A 26,950-nucleotide genomic window follows, 5' to 3' on the forward strand; every position below is an offset into this window, starting at 1 on the left:
ATAAGTAAGTATCACAACATGCAGAATATACACAATTACAACTACTGTTGTTTATCTTTGTTATGTGACAAAATTATTGTTCTGGTAATATCGCCTGTATTAATAAATAAATAATACACATGTGAAGTAAAATGGCGAAATTAATGTTTAAATATACAATGCATTAATAAATACGTATAAAAATTGAAATGACCACAATTGAAAATAGTCTTTCACCTTGTTTTTTTTTGGTTAAAGTCAATATAAAATACAATATCTGATATACGAAATTATAAAGAATGTTAATAATTGTAATATAACCAAACTATTATGAAAGAACTTATTAACCTATAAAACAGAAAGTGACTGTATTTGGAAATAACCCATGATAAAAGCTAACCAAGGGAAATAATAATTGATAAGATTATTTACTATGGTAATATATTTATTTTATATCTTTTCTTTTATGTATTGTTCTGTTTAGATTATATGGCGTATCTTCAACGTGAGTGAAATTGTTTTAAAAAACAATATATATAAATAAATATACAAATCTCCAGTAGAACCAGGAAATGGAAGTAGAATTGTAACTTAATTCTCATACTAAAGGGTACAAATTTCCAGTTAATCAAACCATGAGTTTTGGAATAGGTGATCGCCTCCACACTTTGTGTTTTCGTGCTTAATTTGTATCGTTTAATATCGTGTTTATCACTTGCAAAATTTTCTTAAAGAAGTTAACGTTTCATTCTGCCGTGCTGACATCTTCACAAACTCATACGCGTTTTTCAGTTTTCGTTTAGGTGTTTACGAGTGAAGATGTGTTAAATTTTTACTGGTGTTCAGTTATGGTATTGAAAATCTCTTGCCAGAACAGAGGAAATTAAATCTAAAAGTTTTTTCTTACTGGGCAACTCAGAGCAAACTGAATCAAAATTCTATTACTTGTTTGAATTGATTAGAATTTACGTATTGTCTTCACGGAAGCGTCAAAACAGTTAAAAATCTGTGGAGGATCCAAGCCGTCATCCCCGTACTCTGTTTCAACAAACAGAACTTTTTTGTATTATTTTCTGTCAAATTTTAATCCAAACATGATGGCTGCAAGACAATCTGTTCTAACAATCCGATTACAAGGAAATTATATTATTGCCTTACATCAAGATTGTTCAACAATATATTCTGGTAAATAAAATATATTACATATGCAACCAAATCGAACGATGACATAGCAGGTTTTAAGTTTAAGTTTAAGTTGAGTGAAAATAACGATATTTTCATACAAGCAGTATTTATAGCAATAAAAATACTAACCCAAAATTTAAAAACAAAAATTAAATAATTCTATGAACTAATAAAGAATTTCTTTAAACCTATTGTAATTTACTTGAGGAATAATTGAGATTTTACTACGTAGATCCCGAAGACCAATATTTTTAGTGTCAATTCCATCGATGATTATCGTTCCTGTTGGCTCTGTCATAAGGAATAAAGTAGCAATTATAGAACTCTTTCCGGCTCCTGTTCGTCCAACGATTCCTATCTACATTCCAACATAAAATGACATTACTCAAAAGAATTACGAGGAATAAATGTTTTAATTAACTCACCTTTTCTCCTGGCTTAATAAGAAAGGATAAATTATTTAAAACAGTACTTCTGTCATTCGAATATTTCAAACAAACATTTTTAAATTCAATTTCTCCTTTCTGAGGCCAATTGGCAGGTGGTTGTTCGTCAGGAGAAGTTTCGTAAGCTGCTTCTGGTTTTAACTCGCTATAATTCAGTATACGTGCAACGGAATTCATCTGAAAAATAGTCAGATAATCTTTAATTAACAGTTATTCGTAATTTGCAGTTATTTCTTTAAACTCTAAGTGATAATATTGTCAAGTTAAATTTAAACAGGATCATTTGGTGGGTCAGAATTGTCTTTATTTCCAACTACTGTAATCATTTTTTTTCTTTATTTAAAGTTTAGTTTCCTATATTCTTTCATTTTTGTAAACATTCCTTCTAAAAGAAATATTTCATTTTTCTTCTTAATCTAAACATATTGTAATTTTATTTCTTTTTACTTATATTAAGTATTATGCGACAAACCTATTCGTGTGGCATAATTATACATAAAAAATGTTAGCAAATTAAAATTTACATGCCAGTATATAAAAATATCACTGACTGTTAGAAACACGTAAATGGTAATCTTATGTAGATTATCATTAATTCTCAATAAAAACTGAATAACTAATACTAATATAAGTTATTTCATATAAAATAATAATTATGAAAATATTAAACTATTTATTTGTGTTAATTATTAATAAATAAAATATTAATATAAAACTTACTTGATATTCTGTTTCAGATAAATTAAAAGTACACCATTGAAAATACAAAAATAACATTAGTTCATAATTTATTATAAGCCCAATCTTGCTTCCTGCACCAACTAAAGATAAGAAAAAGTTAAAATTCACATATATCACGTAATATAGAAATTTCAATACTTTCACTTACTTGAAGGCATTATGATACATAAAACTACAATCGTGACAATAATATTTAGGAAACATATAATTTGACTATAAGTGCAATTCCATCGATTCAATGCCACGTAAATGAACCACGTTGCAGTGTGCTTATCCTGGTATTTGTTAAAAGTTGATTTAAATTTATTTTTAACATTAAATGCTCTGATTGTTGTAAGCCCATAAAGGGATACACTCAGATGAGAAAATACTGGACTTCTCGCTGTTAAAACAGAATAATTAAACAATATATCTGAAATCACTTTCCGCAGGAATATATTTAATACACAACATAGAAAGTTTTCCTATTCAGAGCATTTTATTCAAGTTGTTGTAGAGCCATAACGTTACGTTTTTCGCTGACTTTATTTGTTATGTTTTTAATAATAAATTAAAATGTCGTTTTAATGATGTTCTACATTATTTATTTCGTTCTGTTTCGTGCTTTCTTCTGTGAACTGCGTATTAGAATAAGTTTTTGAACTATTTTTTTTCGCATAATCTTTATTCGCAATATTTGCATATTCTGATACGTTTTTGAAGTTTTTGTGTCAATCTGCTTATTATTAACACCAACAAAGTGCTCTGAATTGAGAAACTTTCAGATGGCCACACAGTATTTAATATACTTACATCTTCCTTCCAGATATTTTATGCTTTTCAAAACACGGCAATGGATCGTCCACATAAGATAAAACGACATTAAAAGTATGAACTTTACTATGAGTAGATAAGGGCAAATAATTCCTTCAATAACAAATATTCCGATTACTACACTAAATGCCTGAAAAAATATAATAAATTGGTATATATAGGAACTGAATTTTCTATTTATATTATACATTATGAATTATCAGTTATTTTTACAAATAAATCAAAGTTGATCTAACAAGACAAATTTCTCTGTAAGAAATAGACTTGTAATTAGTTTTGTGCAAATCAAAGGAACACTTGCTGATTAATTAGAATCAACAAAATGTTAATTCTCAGTAAAGTTATTAATTAATAAAATAAAGTAAAGTGTGGAACACATGGTATTCTATAAGATTACTGTGAGTCTACGAGGGCACAGGGTGAGTACCCTAATTGCCACTTACACGTCGAGTTGGTAAAACTCGCCGACTTTGTCTTTTGGATGAGTTTTTATCGAGTGTCGAGGGAGGTGAGCAAGTAGGCAGGTGTTTTTGGATAGACAGGAAACAGGTTTAACAAATAAAACAAGCATTTATTATATTACAAAGTATTATAAGATACAGAATGCTACATAAGTTCGATAGATAGGCAGTTTATATGTGGCTACTTGCGATTGTATCATCTAATATTTTACAGGAGTACTATCTACCAGCTAGACCTATTTTGCTAGAGAGAGAGAGAGTTCGCTGTCCGCTGATAATTATCTCTAATGTTGGAGGAGAGCTATATGCGGCGATAACATTTCTATATAGAAGCGTTGGACGTCCTCGATGTCTTCTCACTCAGGATGGGGACAGGAGACCAAGATGGACACAAACACCAAAAATAACTTCTAAGTGCGAACTCCCGAGCTTCCGGTAGCTGTCACTTTTATACTATTGTTGTGGGAAAGAAATCACGTGATCGATCGTTGTTGTTGATGATTGCATTCTTGAGAGCTAAGTGTCAACTTTCCCACTGACTTGTTATTATAACCGGTGACGTCCGATCGTTTTTTCTATCGGGAATATTTATTTTTTGAAGAAACGATTAACATTAATTTTTATTTCGAGTAACATCAATTTTAAAATCCCCTTCAAAATCCGCGGGCTCACATTAGTAAGAAAATCTACATAGTGATATGCCAATGTTTGACAATTGTAATAATTTATTCTTGATTACAAAAGATGTCGATGTGTTTATGGTGATATTTGCATACATTGGTTTTTTGGAAAAATTAAAAATTTTGTTTTCGTAAACAACAATTTACAAACTTTTGTATTAAATTCTAATATTTTTGAAAACAGAGTACTAATTTTGCATAACTGTAACCGATTTTCATTATATAATCGAGTTTTTACAATTATACTATTTCATTTACAGCATAATCACGTGTGTTTATATTTTAAAACTCAGTTTTACTAATTGAGAATATCAGTTATTTATTAAACTTACTCTAACAGCTTCGTGAAAAGCGAGTGGTAACGTGTCATCCATTCCGTTCGTATCTCTTGAAAATCGATTTAGAATTTTGCCTGAAAAATATAAAGAATTCAAATATAAACTTAATTAAACGTATTTAATTAATTATTATTATGAACAAAAATAGAAGCACTGTCAGTAAGAGCCTGTAAGTAAGGCTGATACTGTTTCAGATTTATGAAAGAGCTGTTGAAGTGTGACATAATGTTCGTCGACCATATTGGGAATTTTATGGACAAAATTCTCCGAATAACTCAAGCCGAATATCTATACACCGAGTCAGTATCTATCTTGTGAAAAATACGATAAAGAACCTCTTAGTGCTGTGTGGCATAAGGGAGAAAAAGTGTCAAACAAAAATGAGTAGAGATAACAGACATATTACTTTTATAAATGTATATTTATTATTACAGTATTTCTGTAATCATATATATATATGTGTGTAAATTTTTATTTGTTTCTTGCATGTGAAGAGAGTATATGTGCAAACACAGATAGTAATCTATCGTTGTACATTGATCAATCAAAGGAACATGCTTAATGACCGGTGTGCGTAAATTATATCATCGTTGTTAATATGCATACAATATTAATAAAAGGAAAGCATACGAAGTCGGGTTCTAATTGTGCTATTTATTATGTCAAGTGCCAGGCTTCTTACTATTGTAATGTACTACTTACTGTATTCATATGCCAGTCCAAGTGTGATTATGACATTGAGTCATAAAAGCATATAAAGGATTAATCCGCTCTCAACTAGACCAAAGAAACGCAGACTACCAAATTGCCAAATTTCCTGAAATTTAAGTTAAATTTTAAGAAATGTACAACAGATATTTTAAGTCTCCTGCCCTAAGCTTTCATAGATAGTTATGAACGTTTTATTAGACGTTGATACGTTAATTGAAGCTGAATCATATGTAATCCTGTAGAGAAAATGCAGAGAAAATTCGAAACGTTAAGTTAACTTTCCCAAAAAATTTAGGTTAAAATCATGTTCCAGCTACAAGGTATTCAATTTAAAATAGGAACAGGATATTACATACTGTAACCAATTCGTATTATTAGAAAATTGCATATATATAATTTGTAAATTTCACGAAATAATTATTAATTCAATATTCAAATTAATAAATCTATTTTTCACTTACCAATGGGATTGTTATCCAGGAAAGAAATTGGAGTACGTATAATACAACGAAACATATTGTTGTGGAGTTTTATAGATGCAGCGACAAAGAGTTCGTATAATAATGAGGCAGATGACATTGCCGTTAATAATATTGCTGATACGAATCCAAAATAGATGTAAAAGTTAAATTCACGAGTTTGATAAAAGTTTTCATCTTTAGTGTTGTTAATAGTCACTATTTTTGAAGTAAAATTTTCTGTTTTTCCTGCATTTTGAGTGTATCTTCTTTCATCTTGTAAGCTAAAATTTATTATGAAATAAATTATTTTTAAATCAACAAATATACTTCATTATTAAATTAAAATAAATGTAAAAATACTATGATTCGGCTGATAATTACTATAAATTACTAATTGATAAATTCAAGTGCGTAAGTGGTTGCAATGTGAGACATCAGCTTATCAGTTAAAATTTATGCTTTTGCTCGATGCTAAAACGTACCTAAACACATATTATGTGTTGGTTAATATGGACGTTTTTGTGTAGTAGGACTTGTTATCCCAAGGAAAGTGAATCACACAAGTTTTAGGTATAACGCCTTTAATGTGACGTAATTTTGTATGCTCCACATTTCAGCATTTCGGAACAAAGCTCCACCAGAGTAGACGTTATATTTTCTAATTACAATTTAAAATAAAAAACTAAAAACCAAAGACGAAATTGCCTAAATACCATTTCATGTTTCTCACATACTTTGAGAGTTTGAGTTGGCTGTTTGATTGATTAATTAACTGCAACCATTAGCATAATATAAGCAACATGGCGACTGTCGATGTAACTCACTAGAAACATACAAAAACATGATTCAGAATGGAACAGATCTATGCTAATGAAGTAAGGAAACAATGCCATTTTATTGTAAATTATGCAAGAGATGATCGAGTTAAAAATCTGGTACCGCATTGGTGCACTGACATTTCAGAATGCAGCAATTCAGGATAGTGACGCACTGCTGTAAGCATTTTGCAACGTCGCCAATCAACATTTTGTCATACGCCTACACTTAAAATGCTAAGAATTTCTGGCACAGTGTCTGAAATTAAAAATTCATGAATTACGTTTGGTATATAATTAAGCAGATCGTGTGGAAAAACACCCATGCTACGGCATATCCTGGAAGCAACGTGCAGGTCTCTGTCTGCTCACTGTGAGAAATGGATCAAGTCCCTCGTATAACAAGCAAATATGACTAATGCAATTACGTACATAGAGAAAGAGAAGAAAGAACTAATGTCTTGAGTATAGAACAAGCATGTTAAATGTTGTAACAATAACAGGATGAGGTAAGACATAATGGATTTCATGAAAAAGAGAAATCCGCTTTTTTATACAGGAGAGAAAGTGGGGAAAAGTATACCTAAAAAGATTGCAGTGGGTTACTGAAACATCACGCAAATTTGTCGAATAGCGATCAAATTGACGCAGAACCGGATAGAAAGGCGATCCTTGCACTTGTTAGGAACAGAAGAGGCGACCTCTGTCTCCAACGGATCCGGACAGATGAACTCTGTACTTGCATCATTTAAAAAGGCTATTCTTGTAACTATATATGTGAATAGAGCATTTGGCAGCACGTGCAGACTTAAATAATGCACCTTTTAGACAAGCTTTTTATTAGTCTGTTACAAATGCAAAAATTATTTTTTTTAAAAAAACATTGGTTATAATGTCATTAATATTATATTTCACACTTTTTCATGCTCGTATGTAACAGGTTTCAATTTTTGTATATTCTAAGTAATATTAAGGCCCAAAAATTTCAATTTCTTTTCCGAAATCATAACAATATTTAAAAATATTCTAAAGATAATTGTTGTTGTTGTTGTTGTTGTTGTTGTTGTTGTGATCAGCTATGCACAAGACACCAACAGATGAAATAGTGAATCAGAATTTACAGGCAACAGTGGCGTTGAAGTAGGTTTATTCCAGACAATGGTGAACGCACTTTAACTGATAATTTTGTAATGTATATAAATGACATTATTAATCTAAGGATATAACTAAGGAAATTAAATTATGTAAATATAATACCATATAATTAACCAATAATCGCTGACACTGAGAACGATTTGCGATATAATTAACATAAATATTATAAGCATCTTGAAGAAGAAACCCGCTCCTGCATTGAAATAAGCTTTGTATGCAGATAATCCTACTACTCCAACTCGTTCATCTTCTTGTACTTTATTATATTTCGTTTTCTACAGGAAATAATTTGCATTTGTTATTTTAGTAAGAATAAAACAAATGAAAAGAAATATGTACGTATTATTTATTATTAACAATCATGCTTTAAACTCTCTCTTCAGATGACTTTTTCAGTTTAAATAATATTAACATTTTAACAACATATCAAAAAAATTCTTACTACATTTACACCATTAGTTTCTTGTGTTTCATGAGATACGTCATGATAATTCATTTCAATTTCTTTCTGAGTGTAACAGAAATTTTCAGACTCCATGTACTTTTCAGTTGTTTCCTGTTCTGATAAATTTGTTGTATATTTTTCTAAGTTTTCGGCTTCATAATAACTGCCAATAAAGTCACATTTTCCCTAAAATAAAAGAATATATATTTTCATACGTTAACAATTTTCGAATTCTATATAATACATCCAAATACGCATTGCGAAAAGACAACTAACTAGAAGTATTTAAAAAGAGAGTTCTCCGCTATTCAGGTATTAAATGTGAGAAGGAAACGTAGAAAATACTACATTGTCTATATAATTCTAATTACTTGTATAGCATATATATCTTCAAATACAGTAGTGAGATAAAAAAAATAAAAATAAAAAAAATAGCAATTAGATATTAGAGGTGAAACATGGTGACAATACTCAGCAAAAAGGGATGGATACTGGAGCAAAACACCAGAGTACACGTGGAAAAATAAAACATATATTAAAACAAACAAACTTTTTGGCGTCTATAGAACTACCTAATTTGTATATAGTAATATTTGATGAACTGTCATTCCAAAGAGAATTATAACAGATTATTACACACTATTAATTATGGGTAATTCACAATTGAAACGGTTGTAGCGACTATTTTTGTTGTTATTTTACACTCTGTATTAGATTTTAGTATATTAGCAATATTTGTAGGAATTTTGGGCATATTATAAACGTAATAATTAAATTTCTGATGAGTACGTGCAGTACACACACAATCTTTCCTTGTGCGATCTAGAAAAGAAACCTCGTGGAATGTAGGACTAGCTAATTTCTTTTACATTTTACATATTTTATTCCCTATTGGATTATCTACTATTATTTGCTGTAATATTTGTACATCAAACTCTGGCTCTTAAGTGTTACAGTAATTGAAGAAATAAATATAACAATTAACTGGATAAAAGATATTCACTTATGAAAAATAAATAATAACATATTTGTATTTTTAAAATTAACTATTCGTCATATTATGAGAAAACAAGCATCTCGTTAAATTCTGAAAATTGCATTCTAAAATTGTCACATTTTTCATTATCAAATACAGGTAGGGGAGAGCGGGGCTACAAGTTCCGTTTTTTAATCAACCTTATATTTTGTTAAGGAAACATAATTCTAGCATAAGTATTAAGAGATTAAAATTTAGTAATATATCTAACTTTGCTATAAACACAGTTTTTCGGATTGATTTTTTATAAGTTTTTTTTATAATTAATAATACAATACCTAAAGTCGGAAAGTAACAACTTACCCGGTTCGGGGCTAGTTGTTAACAGGGTGGAGCAAGTTGTTACAAGATCTATGGAAGGTGTAATATGTAAAAAAAACAATAATTTATTTAACTAAGTATGTATTTAAAGACTAATCAATAATATCTTATCAATAATTAGTTGTTTTTCTTAAATTTATTATAAAGAAAACATTTTTACGTTTCAACATTTATAACTTTTACTTAAAGAAAAGGGGAGAAAGGAACATCCTTTCCAAGTTCTTGTATAACACCAGAAGTTGCAGGCAAATTTACAACTCCTGATGACCCTGGCTGATCCAAGATTTGTCTTTCGTCAGTAAAGCTTACATTTAACAAATACTCTGCTAACTTGATTTCCTGTTCTTCAATAAAGACCAATCTTACTTTTTTGTAGCCAATCGCAGCGTTTTCTACTCCAGATTTAAACTTCTTTACAAATCTATATAACGTCATATGACAAATATCTAATTCTCTGACAACAGTTTTTTTTTAACCATCTTTAATAACTGCATCTGCAGCTCTTTGTATCAACTCCTGAGATACAGAACTCCGTGTTGTTTTTCGAATATAAGTCCGCATACTGCAAAAGGAAATAAAACATTATTTTTACTGCATTACTGGTACAGATGAACTGGGGCAAGTTGTTCCAAGGTCACAACATGCCCCCAAAGAAGGAAACATCTAGCCCCGATAACACATGGATTCAAAACAGCAACTACTAGATTAGGTTACGAGACATACAGTTTTCGCGTAGTATATCAAGATACTCGATATATTTTTGAATAAAAATACCAAACAACTAATCGCTAATTATTTAAATTCGCCAGATATACCAAAAATATCAAACACGAAAATATTTACTTATGTGGATCAGCGACGTACAGGCTCTCTTTCCGATGTACCGGACGTCACTGACCTGATTAAGATAGCTGCCGTCGGTGCGCAGAAACGTTCGATTTCATGACGTATTTACTAATTATATATATATTTTTTCCTTGTGGAGCTATTTCAATCGGAACAACTTACCCCGGGAACTTTTTAGCCCCGCTCTCCCCTACTCTTCACTTTACGACCGAGTTCCGTTCCGACGACTACGTCGTTAAGCGAATTGGTCGATAAGCTAGGAGCTTGCGCCGGGAATATAGGATCGTTGTAAAATTATACAAATTATGCAACAAACTTCAAATTTATTCATAAAAAGACTATTATAGTACGCTATTAGCCGATTATAGTACTATAAGACTATTATAGTAAGTGCAAGCCTATTGTAGTACGCTTAGTGCGCATGTCACCATTCACCATGACCGACACTCAAGCTGAGAAAGGGGATTCCCGAAATGCAGGTCGAAACTCGATTGGTCGTAAGTGCGAGTGTTCGTTAAGCAGATAGGTCGTAAAGTGAGGAGTACCTATACTGTTTTTTAGAATTAAATTTTTAACGTGATCAGACAAGCGGACTAAGGATTATTTATATAAACACGCGAGTATTGTTTTCTTTAATCAGAATAAAACCACTGCACACTGGAAGTTAGTCTGTGGTTCACACTTTGTAAACGATCTAGCCACCTGAGCTCACCGTTTATTTTCAAATGTTTATCACCTAAAATACATGCTATTTTCTTACAGGAAGGCATACTCGGAGCCATACTTCTATTCACATATAGCCGAAATAATCTGTTGCCTAGTTCTAATAAACCTATTTTAATTCAATCTTTCATTCCGAATTACAGCAGAAACGTAAAAAATTGCAGTACAAATTTTATTTGAAAAAGTGAGAAAAAGTAGTAAATTTTCCAAAATTAACTAAAAATCTAAAAACGTATGAAAAAAATTATTCTTTTATTGCATATAATTAATGCATAGAAGAAAAATGATTCCAAAAAAAGTAGATAATTTGAATCAGTTTGCAGTATATTAATGTGAAATATCATATTTTAAAAGCTACTAAAATCAGTGTACTATACTTGCAAACAGCTAATGGTCCTATATTTTCCATGGTGTGCCGCAGACAGTTAAAGGAAAGTAAGTTTCTGAACGGCAAAAATGATCTCTCCATATAAAAAAATCTGAGAGGACCATAGTTGGTTTTCATTATAAAGGTTTTCCTGATGAGAATCAGGAATTCTATTTTCAATATCCTAATTATTGCTCAAAGATTATTTTATTTCCTCTAAACCAAATTCATCCAATTGGTTTTTGTCATATTTAAAAATCCCCACGAATTCTCAGTATACAGATCATTCCTAAAACATTAGAAAATGAACAGCACAAGAACTTGTATGAATGAACAGTGTAACTGTTCCTTTAACATTGCTTATTTTTCTAACTAATCCTTGAGCTTAATTGTATTAAAAATGTTTTGTCCTACTTATGTATCAACGCTCCTTCGAGTGAGAATATGTGATATGACTCTTAAATCTATGTGTTTTTTTCTGGATATTACAGGTTGTTTTCAGTGTCAATCCAGTTACCGCTTTTTGTAGTTGCATTTTATAAATGCAATACTTTTGAATTTCCAAATTAAAAGCGGAAGATCTGGAAAATCCCGCCCAAATGGTTTAATATATTCTGTTAAGACAGTGGGCAAGAAAAGTGACATGTCTCAGATTCGGATGCATCAATTTTGGTACCTTTAAAACTATTTAAATTAGTACGTTTTAATGTCAGCACAATCTCTTTTGCTCCCCTTTCTAACAATAAAATTGTCATTACTATTTTACACTACAGGATGTTATTTACATAACAAAATATTAAATAGAAAATATGCCCTATTTAAGTGCAAAGAAACTCAGGAAACTATCAGTATTCAGTAAATAGTATTCAGCGATAAAAAATGGGAAAAGAAGAAACTATTTTCTGAAAACGATTATGAACTTAATAAATATCCATCGTATAATACATTGTAATAGTTACTTGTAATAACCAACGATCGCCTGACAGATCGGGCTATAATCTGGCTAATCAAATGATTGTAATAATCATTTAATTATCCAGATTATAGCCCGATATTTCAGGCGATCGTTGGTTATTTCATCATACACATCGGGCTTTGAGACGTTTATTGTTTATATTGTTACTTGTGCAAACAAATAAAGAAAAGTGGAAACATCTCAACTTCCCTAATTGATATATTATATATAAAAAATATGTAAACGTGAAATCATATGAAAGCATTTCCACATAATTAGTTTATACTTAACTAACGCTAATATTTTTATTTTCAAGTAAGAAATATTAATCATCAACGCAGGCAGAGAATGGTACTAGAATTATGCATTGTATGTATTAAATATTGTATTAGACAAACTTCATAATTTTTTTTAAAATTAATCACAATATTACTAAATTAAAGCGTTAAAATAGACATTGGTAAATTAATTTTCTTACCCCATTTAGCATCATAACCTTAGTTGTAGAATTCAAAAACTGTGTTTGATGAGTAACTAAAATGCAAACTTTATCGTTCAAGTATTCCATTATACACCTGAAATAAAGGAAATATAAAATATATGAAGAAAAGACTATTTCTATTTAAATATTTACTTTTGGAACAAATGTCTGGCTACTGGAACATCAACGGCACTTAATGGATCATCAAGTAAAAAGATGTCTGCATCTACGTATAGCGCTCTGAAAAAGTGTATATAAATATAAGAAAAGTAAATGTATTATAATACGCATTAATAGTGGTACCTATAAAAATATTTTACTAAAATTAGACTAATTTTACCTTGCTAGATTAATCCTTGCCTTCTGCCCACCACTCATTATCACTCCTCTTTCTCCAACTAGTGTTGAATCTCTATTAGGAAATAAGTGTATATCCTGCCAATGACAAAAATACTGCATACTTTAATTACATATTTTTTTAAAATGTCAAGAATTTTTTAAATTCCAAATTATAATTTACGTATTAATTAAAATTGAAGAAAATATTACCATTGATTTACTTCATGTTCGTAATATATCATTCACTTTCGATTTTTAAAGGAGTTTTATTCGTTAACTAGATATACTTTCATGTATTAAAAGAACATTTTATACATTATACTAAGTAGCTTAAGATAGAAAATCAGATTGTCAGCAAGGGAAATTCTGGAGCATTAAAGTGAATAACAGGTGACTTTTTCACAGTCTTTACCTTCGATTTTAAACAACACAAAACAAGGCATCATAATTTCATAACGATATGCAGTTTTTTCAATCTAAAAAGCATTCGGGAGACAATTTAAATATATTATAGACTTATAAACCTTCCCTGTCATTTGTCTTTCTGTCTGTCTCTCGTGAACAGTGTCAGACAGATGAAAGTCTTGACCAGATACAGAAAGCTTAGAGCAGGAGAATCTGATTAACTTTATTGATGGAAGTCACATTATTTCAATTAAAATGTTTTCTCCTGAAAAATGTTAGCTACATAAACGGTTCAGTTTGGACAGAAAAAGTATTATTTACAGAGGCAAGACATTACCAAAAGTGCATTGTGACGATGGCAATAGATATTTGTCATAAAATTTATAGAAATTTAAAGATAATTCTACTATTATTAATCATGTACTAAATTAATATACAGTGCACTATTGTTAAGCTGGCCATTTCTTTTACATATCGGGTCGGATTTTCTAGCTGCCAGATTACTGAGAATAAATACAACGCAATGAATGACATCTGTTGCCCTTCAGTTATGAATTTATTTTTGGAAGAAAGTGGATAACTATTACTTTGTGCTGACATGCGATACTGTACACAGAAATAAAATCAAAGTAAACAGATCATTACAAGTTTTTTGTGATTGCTAATGAAGGATTGTACAAACTGATTTGATACAAATTTTTCTTTCACATGTTTTTTTACACTGAAATTAAAACTACAGCATTATATAAAATTCACAATGCCGAGCTGCAATTTTTAATTGTCCTTTTATTTAATTTAAAACATTCTATATACCAACCACCTCAAATTTATACTGCTTTGCCCCTGTTCATCGTACTTTTCCGTATGCAATAGAGTCGTGCTGGTCATCTATCTAACTCCTTTCAACAGAGAAATTAAATTGAAATAACGTAACTTCCGATTTTCATCAGTCGTCTGTGTATAGTTAATCTGGGCCTCCCATATGTTGACATTCCTTGTCTGGTTTTCATGTACTGTACATATCTCTAATTACGTTTTGGAGGTTAAGAACGACAGTGAGAATTTACTGATCTACAATTTTTTCAATTGCCAACCCAATTATGACCTTATATTTCATAGTTATAAAAAACAGAGTTTTTACAACAAATTCTTGCTTGAAAATGTAAATTTTGTTGTTAAAGTACATAAAGATTTTACCTTCTCAAGGGTCGTTATGTGCAAAACTTTTCTATATTTCTCTTCCTGATATTCCTCTCCAAATATTATATTTTCTCTAATTGTTCCGTTAAATATCCATGCTTCTTGTGAAGAATAAGATATTTTTCCTTTCACTGATACTTTTCCAGAAGTAATAGCAATCTCTCCTAATATCGACATCAATAAAGATGTCTGACGAGAAAAAAAACTTTGGATTAGTGAAGAGAAAAAAAATACTATTGTAATTATGATTTTAAACGTTAATAGTAAATTACGTTATTTAATATAAGGAATTTTTTCAATATATAGTTATATTAGTAAAATTATGTGATATATTCCATTTAGTAAAAAAATCCAATAGAACTACCTCTCCTCACCTAGCAGTATGTGTTTACTGAATCACAGAAATTCAGTAAAAAGTGCGAATTTCGACAATACCGCACTATCTAGCGATATCTACTATATTTCGGCAATTCAGAAGATATCACGGTCAGAGTTAAAATGTGACGTCACTTTGGGTGATCAAGACATCATCACCACTAGATAACAGTTGATTGAAAATCGGTTCTGTTTTCTGACGAATTCACTTTCCGAATTTGTTTCGGGATATTGATCAAATGTGATTTGTGTAAGTAAAGGTCAAAAAACTAACAGTGTTGCTGGGATCGAAACCAGAAGCAAGCATTGTTAATGATATTTGGTTGTATATCTGCTCGTTGTATACGTAAACTACATTTCTATGATAGAGTGATTAAGGTACAGGTCCTTTTCGAAACCAACTGCTTTTTTACGAGACTTCATTACAGATTCATTCTTATTCTAGCAAAATAACGTTTTACTGTACATTGCTAAGGTAACCAGCAAGCCGTTTCGCTAGAAATAAATAAATGTGTTACTATGGCGTGTGTGAAGAGTAGATCGCTATTCTGTAGAGAAAATTTGGAGAAGTATGATGAGAAAGAAATTGCATAGCCGGTGAGTATCATGGGAAAACATTTAGAGGATATTCGTCTTCGCGATAATATCACAAAATAGAAATATGCCAAGTGATGGATCGTCATTGAAAACTTTTCGAATTTCACGTAACATTTAGAACTTGCAGGCATACATCAATGAAAATATCATTGTTGTATTGTTTTAGTTATTTGTTCTGTTTTCACGTTTTACATACAATTTTTTAAATAATAAGTCATGCGGTCGACTTCTCTGTCACTGACTTGTATTATAATTGTGTATAAATATACACAATTAAGTGACGTAATAAGCTTTTTGGATACAAAATAACGTACAGGTACAATCAGAACTTTTATACTATGGAGTATATACTACATTTTATATACAAAGATTAAACAGTAAAATCACTACCTTTCCTGATCCAACTGAACCAACAACAGCTAACAATTCTCCAGGTTGTACACTTAACGTAATCCCATTTAATGTTGATCCGGTTTTCTAACAGAAATATGTTGGTAAAATACATAAAATTGAATGAAGAAATTGCAATAAATCATAACATTTAAACGATAATGTTAATATTATATTCTTTAAAGCATACTGTATGACGTTTCTTAATATTAATAATTGCTTCATGTTATATACATTAAAATATAATTTAGTATTTTGACTGTAAAAAACGAATCGTGTCCTAAAAATATAACAATATTTACGCTGTTAAAAACCAGAAATGCAAGTAAGAAAATACTCGGGTGAATATAGCAACCCAAAACATGATGGATTTTTATTTGAAATTGAACCCAAATGTTACATAGGTAGAAAAAAACCATGTAAACTTTAGAAGTGTGAGAAATAAACCAACGAGATCAGCTACCAGTTTTCAAGGGTTGTATTTAATTGGCCGAAGCACTGATCCAAAATAAAACTTGTATTATAATTCTACATAAGTATACACAATTAAGTGATATATTGTGATAAGTGAATTGATCCAAAATAAGCTTTTTGGATAGAAAATAAAAACGTTCACCTCGTACCTTCGTACGCAAACCACGAGGTAATTCACGTACGAAAGTCACTAATTGCAGAAAAAATACATCTTCGTCTTCATTTGCATTATCTACATAAAAGAATTTTAGCATACGTTCTTATAAAATTTTTGAAATTGTTAAAGTATTACATGAGTATGGAACTGTTGGCTAGTAGTATTAATCGCTCAGTCCAATACAGTACAATTCAACGTAGACCGCTTTTTGAATAAGCATACGATTTTATGTGAAAATAGTTATACGACTTCTATAAAATATACTTAAGTAATATAATAGAATTCGAATAGCAATTTTTTATGAAAGTAATATAAGATATGTAATTGTAAAATAAACGGGTATATTAGTATTACGCCAAGATTAAAAAATCTTGAAAAAGTATACTCACATTATTCCACGTAGCCATAAGATTTTCCATCCATATCCCACATTCATTTAGTTTTGTCTTTTCATCTGCAATTTCGATTGAATTATTATCTTTTTCTTGAAGTAGAAGAAATTCCTACGTAAAACAATCAAATATTACTATCAATAATAAAAAAATGTTGCATATAACACAATTTTAAAATATTTATTAATAAATTATTGTAACATTTAAATCGTATCGATCGTATGATTTCTTATACAAATGTATTATTTAAGGAACGAAAATATATTAAAGATTTAATGCAAGAAAAAGCGTTTCATCAGAAAGACAATAGCTGACTGTTGAGTCTACATAACTTCACACAAAAGAAAGACCATCTGAAAGGCAAGCAAAACTACATTTACACTCAGGGCCCGCTCTAACGGTTACGTCGCCCCGGACAAAAAGACAAATTGCCGCCCCTTAAGAATATGTATATATATATATTTAAATAAAGGTACATATTTTTTTATTTTCAATAGAAATGAAAATAGTTACTATGGTTACTAAGTTGTTTAAATCTAGCAAGTAGTGTATTTAGAGCTTGATCGATTGTAAGATAAAAAAAATCTATTTTATATTTTATCTGATACTTTTGGATCTTTGATAGGTTCGTATAAGAAGTTCCTTTTCCTTCTTCAAATCTGGTGTCGTGTTATTATTGATCCAAAATTAGCCTCCACATCAATTTCGGTAGCAAGTTCTTTTGCATCAATAAAAGTTTGATCGAGGAACGAATCCGATAGAAGATTCTTAAAAAATAGTTTGCAGTTTTGTAAAAGAACAAGTGCAAAGGCTAGATCAAAATGTTTTGTTTGCATCAACATGCTTATTGGATTAATGGAATTTAATATTTTATGCCAAATAACTAATGAACACAAAAACTTAAATTGTTTAATACAATTTAATAAACCCGAGGCCTCGTCTCTTATTAAATTATCCATTTCTTGGTTTTCGTAAATACTTATCAAGGCGTCGTATACATCTCCCAAATGAAATCTCAAAAGCTTTAAGGTCTCTATCGTATTCTCCCATCTAGTGTCACTCAATGGTTTCAAAGTTAAACCTTGAACATGTTTTAAAAGTAATTATTATTGCCTTACTCGCCTTATTTAATTTCTTATTATATATTTTGTCAACGTAGACATTAATTATGAACAGGACAATTATACTGGTGTTAAGCATTTACACAAGAATTGAGGAAAAGTTCGTAAAGAAAACAGACTTTATTAAGCTACCTGTACAGGTACAGGTAGTCTTTAAGAACTTTTTCCTCAATTCTTGTGTAAAAGCTTAACACAAATATAATTGTCCTGTTAATAATTATTGTCCACGTTGACAAAATGTATAATAACAATGTTTTAAAAGTATTGCCCATCGAAAAGTAGATGCCGAAAAAAATTAATATATTTTTTGGACCGCGTTGAAGAAATTAGCGGCTTCCAAGAGTGCTTTTGCCATATCATTAACAACAAGATTGAGAGTGGCTACTACACGGAACATAGAATGCTCGCGATTTATATTGTTTAATTCTAGATTGCACTCCTGCTTTATCGCCCCTCATATTGGACCCGTTGTCGTATCCCTGCCCTCTTATATCCTGCAAATTTAAACCCAAGTCATTAAGTTCTCCAATTATAATATCAGATATTTGTTTTCCTGTTGGATCTTTCAAATGGTAAGAAGTCTAAAAATCTTTCATTAATTTTAATTTCAACATCAGCGTCAAATTTATTGTTTTAAACATATCTGATTACAAAAGTCATTTACTCCACCTTACTAATGTCAGGAGTACAGTTAAAAATTATGGAAAAATATCTTGATTTTTTATTTCATCAATAATATGAGACATTACACTTTGATGCATCAGATCTATTATCTCGTTTTGTATATTTTTCCCGAGATAGTGAGCTTTAGTCTTATTTTTTTAGCACTCTACGGTCGTGCTTTTCCATAACCGGATCAAATTCAGATAGCGACTCAACTATTTTTAAGAAATTACCGTTTTTATACTCAAACAACTTGTCGCTTGTACCTTGAAAAGCCAGACCACTTTTACCAAGCATTTTAGTAATTGCTGCGATTCTTCGAAACATCTCTAACCAATGATTTGTTTTGGCATTAATAATTCTTTGTGAGACCGATCTAAACAAAAGTTTTATAACACTTTAACCGTAGGTTCATTTTTAGCCATGATTTTTGAGCCTGAATATAATTTTTGGAAATTTCATGCTCTTTTAAACTTTCGCCGAGGTGCTTTCAACCTTTAAAACCCTCCTTTGAAAGAGAACTAACTATACAGCCGAAAATTTTGCAACAGAAGCAGTAAACGCAGTTTTGTGAAAGAGAATACACTAGCCAGTCTGTAAAACTTGCTCTCCATTGCTTAAAATTCGTGTATAATAATTTACGTAAAATGTCGACTAGTGTCATTGGAAGGAAATTTGTAATTATGCAATGGTTTAGGTGGACCTTGTCTTACTAAAAAACTTCTTTCGGCGTCTCCTAAAATTCTTGGCCACAATGCTGGATTTGTACTCAAAGTTTGTAGAACGCTTTCTGTGAGTGTCACGTTGGTGTCAATTTTTTCAATGCTTTCATCTGGTGATGATAGAGTCAGAGTGTCGTCAGTTCCAATTGATTTAGAAACTTCCTCCATTTGTTTGTCATCATCATCCTCTGACGATTTTGCATTTTTTTTTTATAACCGGACTTGATGTTAGATTCTCAGCGTCGTCATTTGTTTTGGTACAACGCTGGATATAATTTTTTAACGCGGCAGCTTGTTTTTGCCTTTCCGCTTCCTTTTCCAGCCTTCTTTTTTGTTTTCTTTGACCGTTAGACATTCTGGGAGAGGCACGCACATAACTCGAATTAAACAATGTAAACTATAAAATAATATTTAAAAAAATATAAAGATTTATCCTTTTTCTAAATAAACTAAAAGCGTAATTAACATAACTTCAAAATTATATTCTGACAATCGACATAAAAAATATTTATGGCTTACACATAATATTTTTCGTATCCTGGGAACGTAAAGAAAGTCTAGTTGTTTTATATATGAATTTTGCAATAACAAATGTTTCAGCAAACCATATATAGTCATTAAAAACTATTTTATAATTCCCGATTTTGAGATTTTATTCAATTCAATTATTTAAATATATTATTATAAAACGCGTTTTATCGAAGCAACGAGCATAATAAATGTCTTATATTATTGATTCAAATAATTATTTTCATAAAACAAAAATATAAATAATTATACCTATAGAATACATTCAAATTTAATACAATATTTTATTGATTTAATAAACAGCCTTTTTGGATAAATTAAATATTTATTTTATTTACAAACGCTTTCATTGTTTCGATTCAATAATCGATTTACGATAAACTAGTATCTATCAAACTAAACAACATATCAATTATAGATGTACTGTACCTACCTTTAAAAATTAAGAAATCACACTTAAGTAAATTTTATGAACGTCCACTTGTTATCACTACCGACGTTATAGCAAGGATAATGCTATTGTGTAATGAAACCTCTCTTTTATAATTACAGGTAACTATAAGCGAGTCTATGCATGTTCAAACACAAGCTGAAGCAGCGCTCTGCTTGCGTGCTAATGCTATTCTATTCAGAGAAGTATATGCATGTTCATTCAAGTTCACACATCGTCCTTTACAAATTCTGCGTTAATTTTTCAATAATAGTGTAAATATTTTTAGCTTTTAGACATAAACAATATAAATACGATAAGCACCGTAAATTTTTAGAGAACGAAAAAATCGATACGTGAAATTTTCTATTAACTGAGTATTTAACACATCAATATTTTTCTCACGCTTACAGCCAAAATGGCGCCCAGGACAAATGTCCGGGTTGCCGCCCCTAGAGTGGGCCCTGTTTACAGTACATGTATTCTATTTTCAATTAAATCTGTAAATTTATTATTTTGTGAATATATTTCACCATATTATTACTTAATAAAACATTTGTTCAAGAGAGATACTTAACAGTTCTCTAATGTAAAAGTAAGCTACATTCTGCAGTAGAATTCAAAAATGAAACAAATGCGAACTTTATCTTTTATTCAGGTGTGAATATCTCTCTTCGGTAATTCCGATATTAAAATACAGATACTGCAAATAAGAAATCCATACAGTCAGTCTAATTCACTGTCTTTAAATCATAGTTATAAAATCAAAAAAAAAAAAAAAAACACACATGTAATACTTTTTCCTGTTATTCTTTCTAATTACTCTTACAGATCTATAACAATTTATATGCACTGTCTGCCAGAAAAGTATATACAAATTGCAGATTAGATTATATCAATACTTCATTTACTATATCTACATATACGGCGTGTATTATATTACATATATTGCAAGAAAATAAACACCAGAAAGTAACAATACGTAAACAATAAAATTTAAAAATGTGATTTGAGATTTTTACTTCAGTTCTAATTATCATGTGGAAATCAAGGGAGGTGGCCAGACTCATCCACCGAAAAAATTTTGGGTATTTGTTCGCTTGAGATTATTTTCTGATCCCACACAACAATAGTGAGAAATTTAAGAATCATCGATGATATTCATATATGCTAAAAAAGCTAAAACTGTGAGCAACATACTCTATATATTAATTTATTACTATCGGCTCAAAGAAGTGTACGATACATCAGTCAATGGACAAATAATGGACTATTTTTCTTTCAGAGAAAGTGTAATAAAGTAAAAAGTGAAAACTTCATAAACAGTATTTCTCATGTACGCAGATGTCAATACGTCATTGTCCCTATATATAATATTTTTAAAAAATATATTAGACAACACTTGATTATATATTATGATATGTTAATTAGGGCTAATAAAAAAACAACCCAAAAGCATAGTATTTTTTAAAGACAATAAATAACGACTTTTATTTGAATAGTTTGTTCATTTAGTTTCTAATTAACAAATAATTATGACTTTTATTATTTTGATGTAAATTTAACATACTGTGTATCTTCCGTTATAAAACTATACAATTGCCACAGATATGATATCAATACAATAAATATTTACAAAATAACTATCAGATGAGCACGGCATTGCTCGAACGAAAAATAACAACAAAAACTAAGATTATTAGATTATTTCGTACTTCTAACCTTTCTATTATATTATATTATCGTATTTCATTTATATTTACAAAGATTTATCGCACCGAGAAACCAATCTAGCGCATTTGAAATTTTTTTAAAATTGTGTGCAGTAGAAGAATAAAGAACACTTTAATAAGATAATCTTTGTAGTTATATAAATCAAACACTATAATATAACGAACACTAAAACGAAAACTATAGAAAGAGTCTGGTTATTTTAGTCTACCATTGTCGCGTTTATCGCGATAATCGGACGGTACAAAATAGCACAATCTCATTGGTCAGGTACCCTCATTGGTTTTAAAAATATTTTCAATACCAATTGAAAATATTTTTAAAAATTTAAGATATATCTTTTCCTGTAAACTTAAAAAACTGCACCACTCACAGCCGAATATCAAATGATAATCTGCAAATCAATCAAATTTCGCGAAAAACGGATCATATATTTAAACGCGGCACCTTCAAAAACCACATTCAAAATATTTTATGTTCGCCTGTATCATTTTATTATACAATTTTCCTATTCTAATGCCATCATATCGTTCGTCTGATAGAAATGATACTGTTGTGGAAGGAGGTCGAAGTAATTCGACCAAAAGTAGTCGTTGACCTCCCGGAAGAGAGAATGGTCAACGACTGTTATTAAATAGTGGTCTACTATTAATAATTGAAAAGTGATCCGTATCGGATGGGTTATGATAGCCGCACACGTGATTGAAGTTTTAACCTTAAGGTTAAAAAGACTTCATATGATTTGTTTAAATAAAAAAAATTTTGTAATAATGCGATAATAATTATCTTTTTGTGATAATAAATTGTTTACATCTTTGCAACAAACTGTACAAACTACGCGTGAAGAATGTTCTCGTAAACATCGCGTTTATAGAAAATTATCAGGCTGCAATTTGAAAAAATTGTAGATCAATAAATTTTCGACTGATATCCCTTGTCTACCTGTGTGCCTGTCTGTCTTTCCTTAAACTCCAGAAAGGTGTTAGATAGGAAAAGTCTAGACCAAATATGGGTCAAATCGGGAGCTATATATGAACTTCCGATGCAAACTGAAAGTTACGTCACATCGATTGAAAATTTTTCTTTGAACGGAGTAGATTGTTTGATAAGCAAGGGGCCACAGGGCAACTCCCTAATGACCTCTTAATCTGCACGGATCGGTAAGATCCGATCTTCTTGTCGTTTGGATGGTTTAAATCGAGTGGCGAGGGAGGTGAGCAAGTCGACAGGTTTAACAAATAAACAAAGCATTTTTTATACGACTAAATCTAGATTGCAGGAAGTTCTAAGAGGCTAGACACAGTTAAATGCGGTCAAATACTAACAAAGTTATCTACAAAGAGGGTAGCTCTTAGCTATGCGTATTCCCGTAAGCGGTGAAGAGAGAGTTAACAGGTCGCTCTCAAAATACCTCAATGCGGGAAGGAACTGTATGCAACGATCGGTCCGTAGAAAGAATCGTAGTCTTCTCAAGCTGGATCGGGATTCTGAGACTAAATGTGCACTATCTCAGATACAATTACCTATCGATCGCCGGAGCTTACTTTTATACTATTGTCTTGTAGAAAGGGTTCACTTGATCGTCAAATGTTGATGATGACTAAACATTTTTGACAGATAAGTGTCAAGTTTCCCAATGGTTTGTTATTACAATTGGTGACCTCCGGCCTGATTCTGCGATTTTCTATCGGGGATATTTACATTTCGAAAAAACATAATTAACATTAATTTTACAAGTCTCCTTAAAAATCCGCGGGCTCACAAGATGGATGACCGGCACGACTCTATTGCTAACAGGAAAACTATGAAGTACAGGAACGAGACACCGCTAAAAGAATTGAGAACATTGTGACAAAAATGTTCAACCTGGCGTTGAGACGATATTACAATAAATAATCACTCATTAGAATTAGTCTGGTTTACTTAGTTACGGCAACGCGCCAAGTGAGCGATATCCTGAGGGAGATGCATCCCGGAAACACTTTTTTTAGAAGCTGGACTCTATTTAGATGTTACTAACGTGTAGAAAACCCGAAAAACTCCAGCCCGTTCGCCATGCCCGAACCCCCGACTAACTAACTACCAGAGTTCGGTGGTTTTATCCACTCAACTACTAGAGGGCGCTTATTAAGATTCAGAATGGTACTTTCTGAATTTTAATAAGCGCTACGAGTAAATCAGCAAATAGAATGGAGATATTTGTTTGTTAAGTTATGACAACGCAACACTTGGGCGATCTGATTAGGGGCATGCCTTCCGGAAGGTCTTTTAAGGGAAACTGACCCATATTTAGTCGTTACAGACGTGGAGAAAACCCGGAAAACTCCACGTGGACAGCCTGTCCGAGCAAGGTGCGAACTCACGACCGAACTCCCAGTGTTCAGGGTACGAAGACCGCTTGCCCACTGGTGGGCTAGAAAGAATATAGAAATTAATTGATTTACAAAAATTCAATACATATTTTCGGGTGGGATTTGGACATTATATAAGGTTGCGAGATGAAAACGTAACTGCTGAGTTTGGTAGTAATTGGTTTAATGGCCTAGGCGTATATAGTAAACAAACATCCAAACTTTCAAATTTATATGTATAGATAATTATCCTTATCTAAAAATATTAATATTAATTATATTATAGTTTTAATTAAATGTATACTAATAATATACTAGAAACTAATTATTTTACCTGAATTCTTTTCAATGAAACCCAAATTTCTGCAATGAGAGAGATTGCTTTCGAAAACAAAACAACGGTGCCAAAATAGATGAAAATCGAAACGTACATAGTGACAAACACAATTTGAGCATCTAAAGTGCTCCTAGACAAAACTATAGCGAGGATAGTAAGACACGTAAATAGTCTTGACACAGGATATCCCAATGTCAATGGTATTCCTCTAGCATATACAAACATTTTCACTTTCTTCATTTCTTTCCTACAAACAGAGCAATTATGAACATAAATTAATGTAAAATATAAATAATTGAAGATATTGGGACACAAATATGACACGTTATTTTAGATGGCTGAAGAAAGTCAAGATTGCTTAAAAGCGTTCTTAAATTTCTACAACTATCGAACAAACTAAATATTCATAAGCCATATATATTGTCAAGTTATGGACATGTAATATCGCTATTTATAGGTGATTTCTTTTAAAATTCAGAACAAATTCAGGTTTTGAAACAGAATTTTGAAACAGAAACATAATAATAGTATAATTATACTTACTTCCTTATTTTCTCTATTAACGAAGCGAATGGCAACTCCCAAGTGTACATTTTAACCAATCTCATGCCAGCAATTATCTCGTTCAACAGATTCAACCTTTCATCTCCCAATACAGCTGCCTGCAATCTGTCATTATGCAATTTATTGAAAAAATACATTTATTTGTAAAATTACATAAACTAAATTAACAAAATTCTGGTTAAAATTTTAGTCATTTTAATTATGAAATTCACACGTTTAAAGTTTATTGCATGAAGGAAATATAAGGAATATTTATAAAATAATTATTAAACTGCATCATTTATTATAAATTTTTCAAAATTCGTAGTTAATTTTTTGTTTGAAATTATTATAACAGTATATTACATTAGTTAACTTTACAAGTGGAAACAGTTAAATTTTATTATATATTAGGTATTTTTTCCTATAAAGATCAGTCTAAAGTAAAGTTTAGATGCAAAAATGTAAGTTTAAAAAATATATGTTTAGATAATAATAAACAGTACAGTTGCTCTTTCAAATAATTACAGATGTTGATATTATAAGTTATTATAAATTAACAATAAAACATTTGCAAATTTTTGTAACCATTCGATATGTTGTCAAACCTTCCCATCATTTGTGAATTTTATCATAATGATGAGAAATTAAAATCATAAAATCCTGATTAAATTTAGTGGCACCTTTTCAAATTAGACACGTATAATACCTTTTGTAATATAACTAACGTGTGTGGCGATTCTTATATGTAATAATATAAGAATCGCCACACATTCTTATATGTGATAATATACTTATGTTAACTGATGATATAGTGATAACTTATTCTCATATGAATGTCACAACTCTTCAAGAAAATTTAAACATTTTAAAAACATTAAACAGTTATATAGAAGATATCAGGTTGGTAATTAATAAAAACAAAACATAATTTAATATATTTGTTTCTATTGGCAAAACAGAGAAACTATGTTTTGTTATTACTACGAATTTAGTCTCTGTAATCCAATAACTATTGGTAGACCAATCTCACAGCAATATCATTGGCAAATTGATTTTATTTAGAATTATATCATACGCATTTCGGGTTGGTCTAATTTATTCCAACCCCTCTTCAGTGAATATATGTTGGTGTAAATTACAACATTATATTATGTGGGTGGGAACCAAACCTTCCTCACATTGACTGATATCAAATTAAAAAATTGTTTTCACCACAGATGTATAATAAACACT

The 26,950-nt window shown here is 30.6% G+C and overlaps 1 protein-coding gene across 1 annotated transcript in view; it reads right to left on the reverse strand.

The window, feature by feature from the left end:
• The window catches only part of LOC136977327 (ATP-binding cassette sub-family C member 4-like), a 231,954-nt gene that overhangs the window by 16,315 nt on the left and 188,689 nt on the right, over positions 1-26,950 (reverse strand). The window contains exons 7-23 of the mRNA XM_067272795.1: positions 25,715-25,840; positions 25,169-25,418; positions 17,286-17,399; positions 16,266-16,352; positions 14,901-15,092; positions 13,300-13,394; positions 13,113-13,199; positions 12,957-13,053; positions 8,228-8,416; positions 7,888-8,060; positions 5,816-6,096; positions 4,638-4,717; positions 3,144-3,294; positions 2,500-2,733; positions 2,331-2,431; positions 1,590-1,787; positions 1,367-1,522 (exon numbers count right to left, since the gene is read on the reverse strand). Coding sequence (XP_067128896.1) covers positions 1,367-1,522; positions 1,590-1,787; positions 2,331-2,431; positions 2,500-2,733; positions 3,144-3,294; positions 4,638-4,717; positions 5,816-6,096; positions 7,888-8,060; positions 8,228-8,416; positions 12,957-13,053; positions 13,113-13,199; positions 13,300-13,394; positions 14,901-15,092; positions 16,266-16,352; positions 17,286-17,399; positions 25,169-25,418; positions 25,715-25,840 — 2,611 coding nt within the window. The remainder of the gene's footprint in view (positions 1-1,366; positions 1,523-1,589; positions 1,788-2,330; positions 2,432-2,499; positions 2,734-3,143; positions 3,295-4,637; positions 4,718-5,815; positions 6,097-7,887; positions 8,061-8,227; positions 8,417-12,956; positions 13,054-13,112; positions 13,200-13,299; positions 13,395-14,900; positions 15,093-16,265; positions 16,353-17,285; positions 17,400-25,168; positions 25,419-25,714; positions 25,841-26,950) is intronic.

The sequence above is a fragment of the Centruroides vittatus genome, unplaced genomic scaffold (genome assembly GCF_030686945.1).
Source record: "Centruroides vittatus isolate TY-2023 unplaced genomic scaffold, ASM3068694v2 contig_453, whole genome shotgun sequence".
Lineage (NCBI taxonomy): Eukaryota > Metazoa > Arthropoda > Arachnida > Scorpiones > Buthidae > Centruroides > Centruroides vittatus.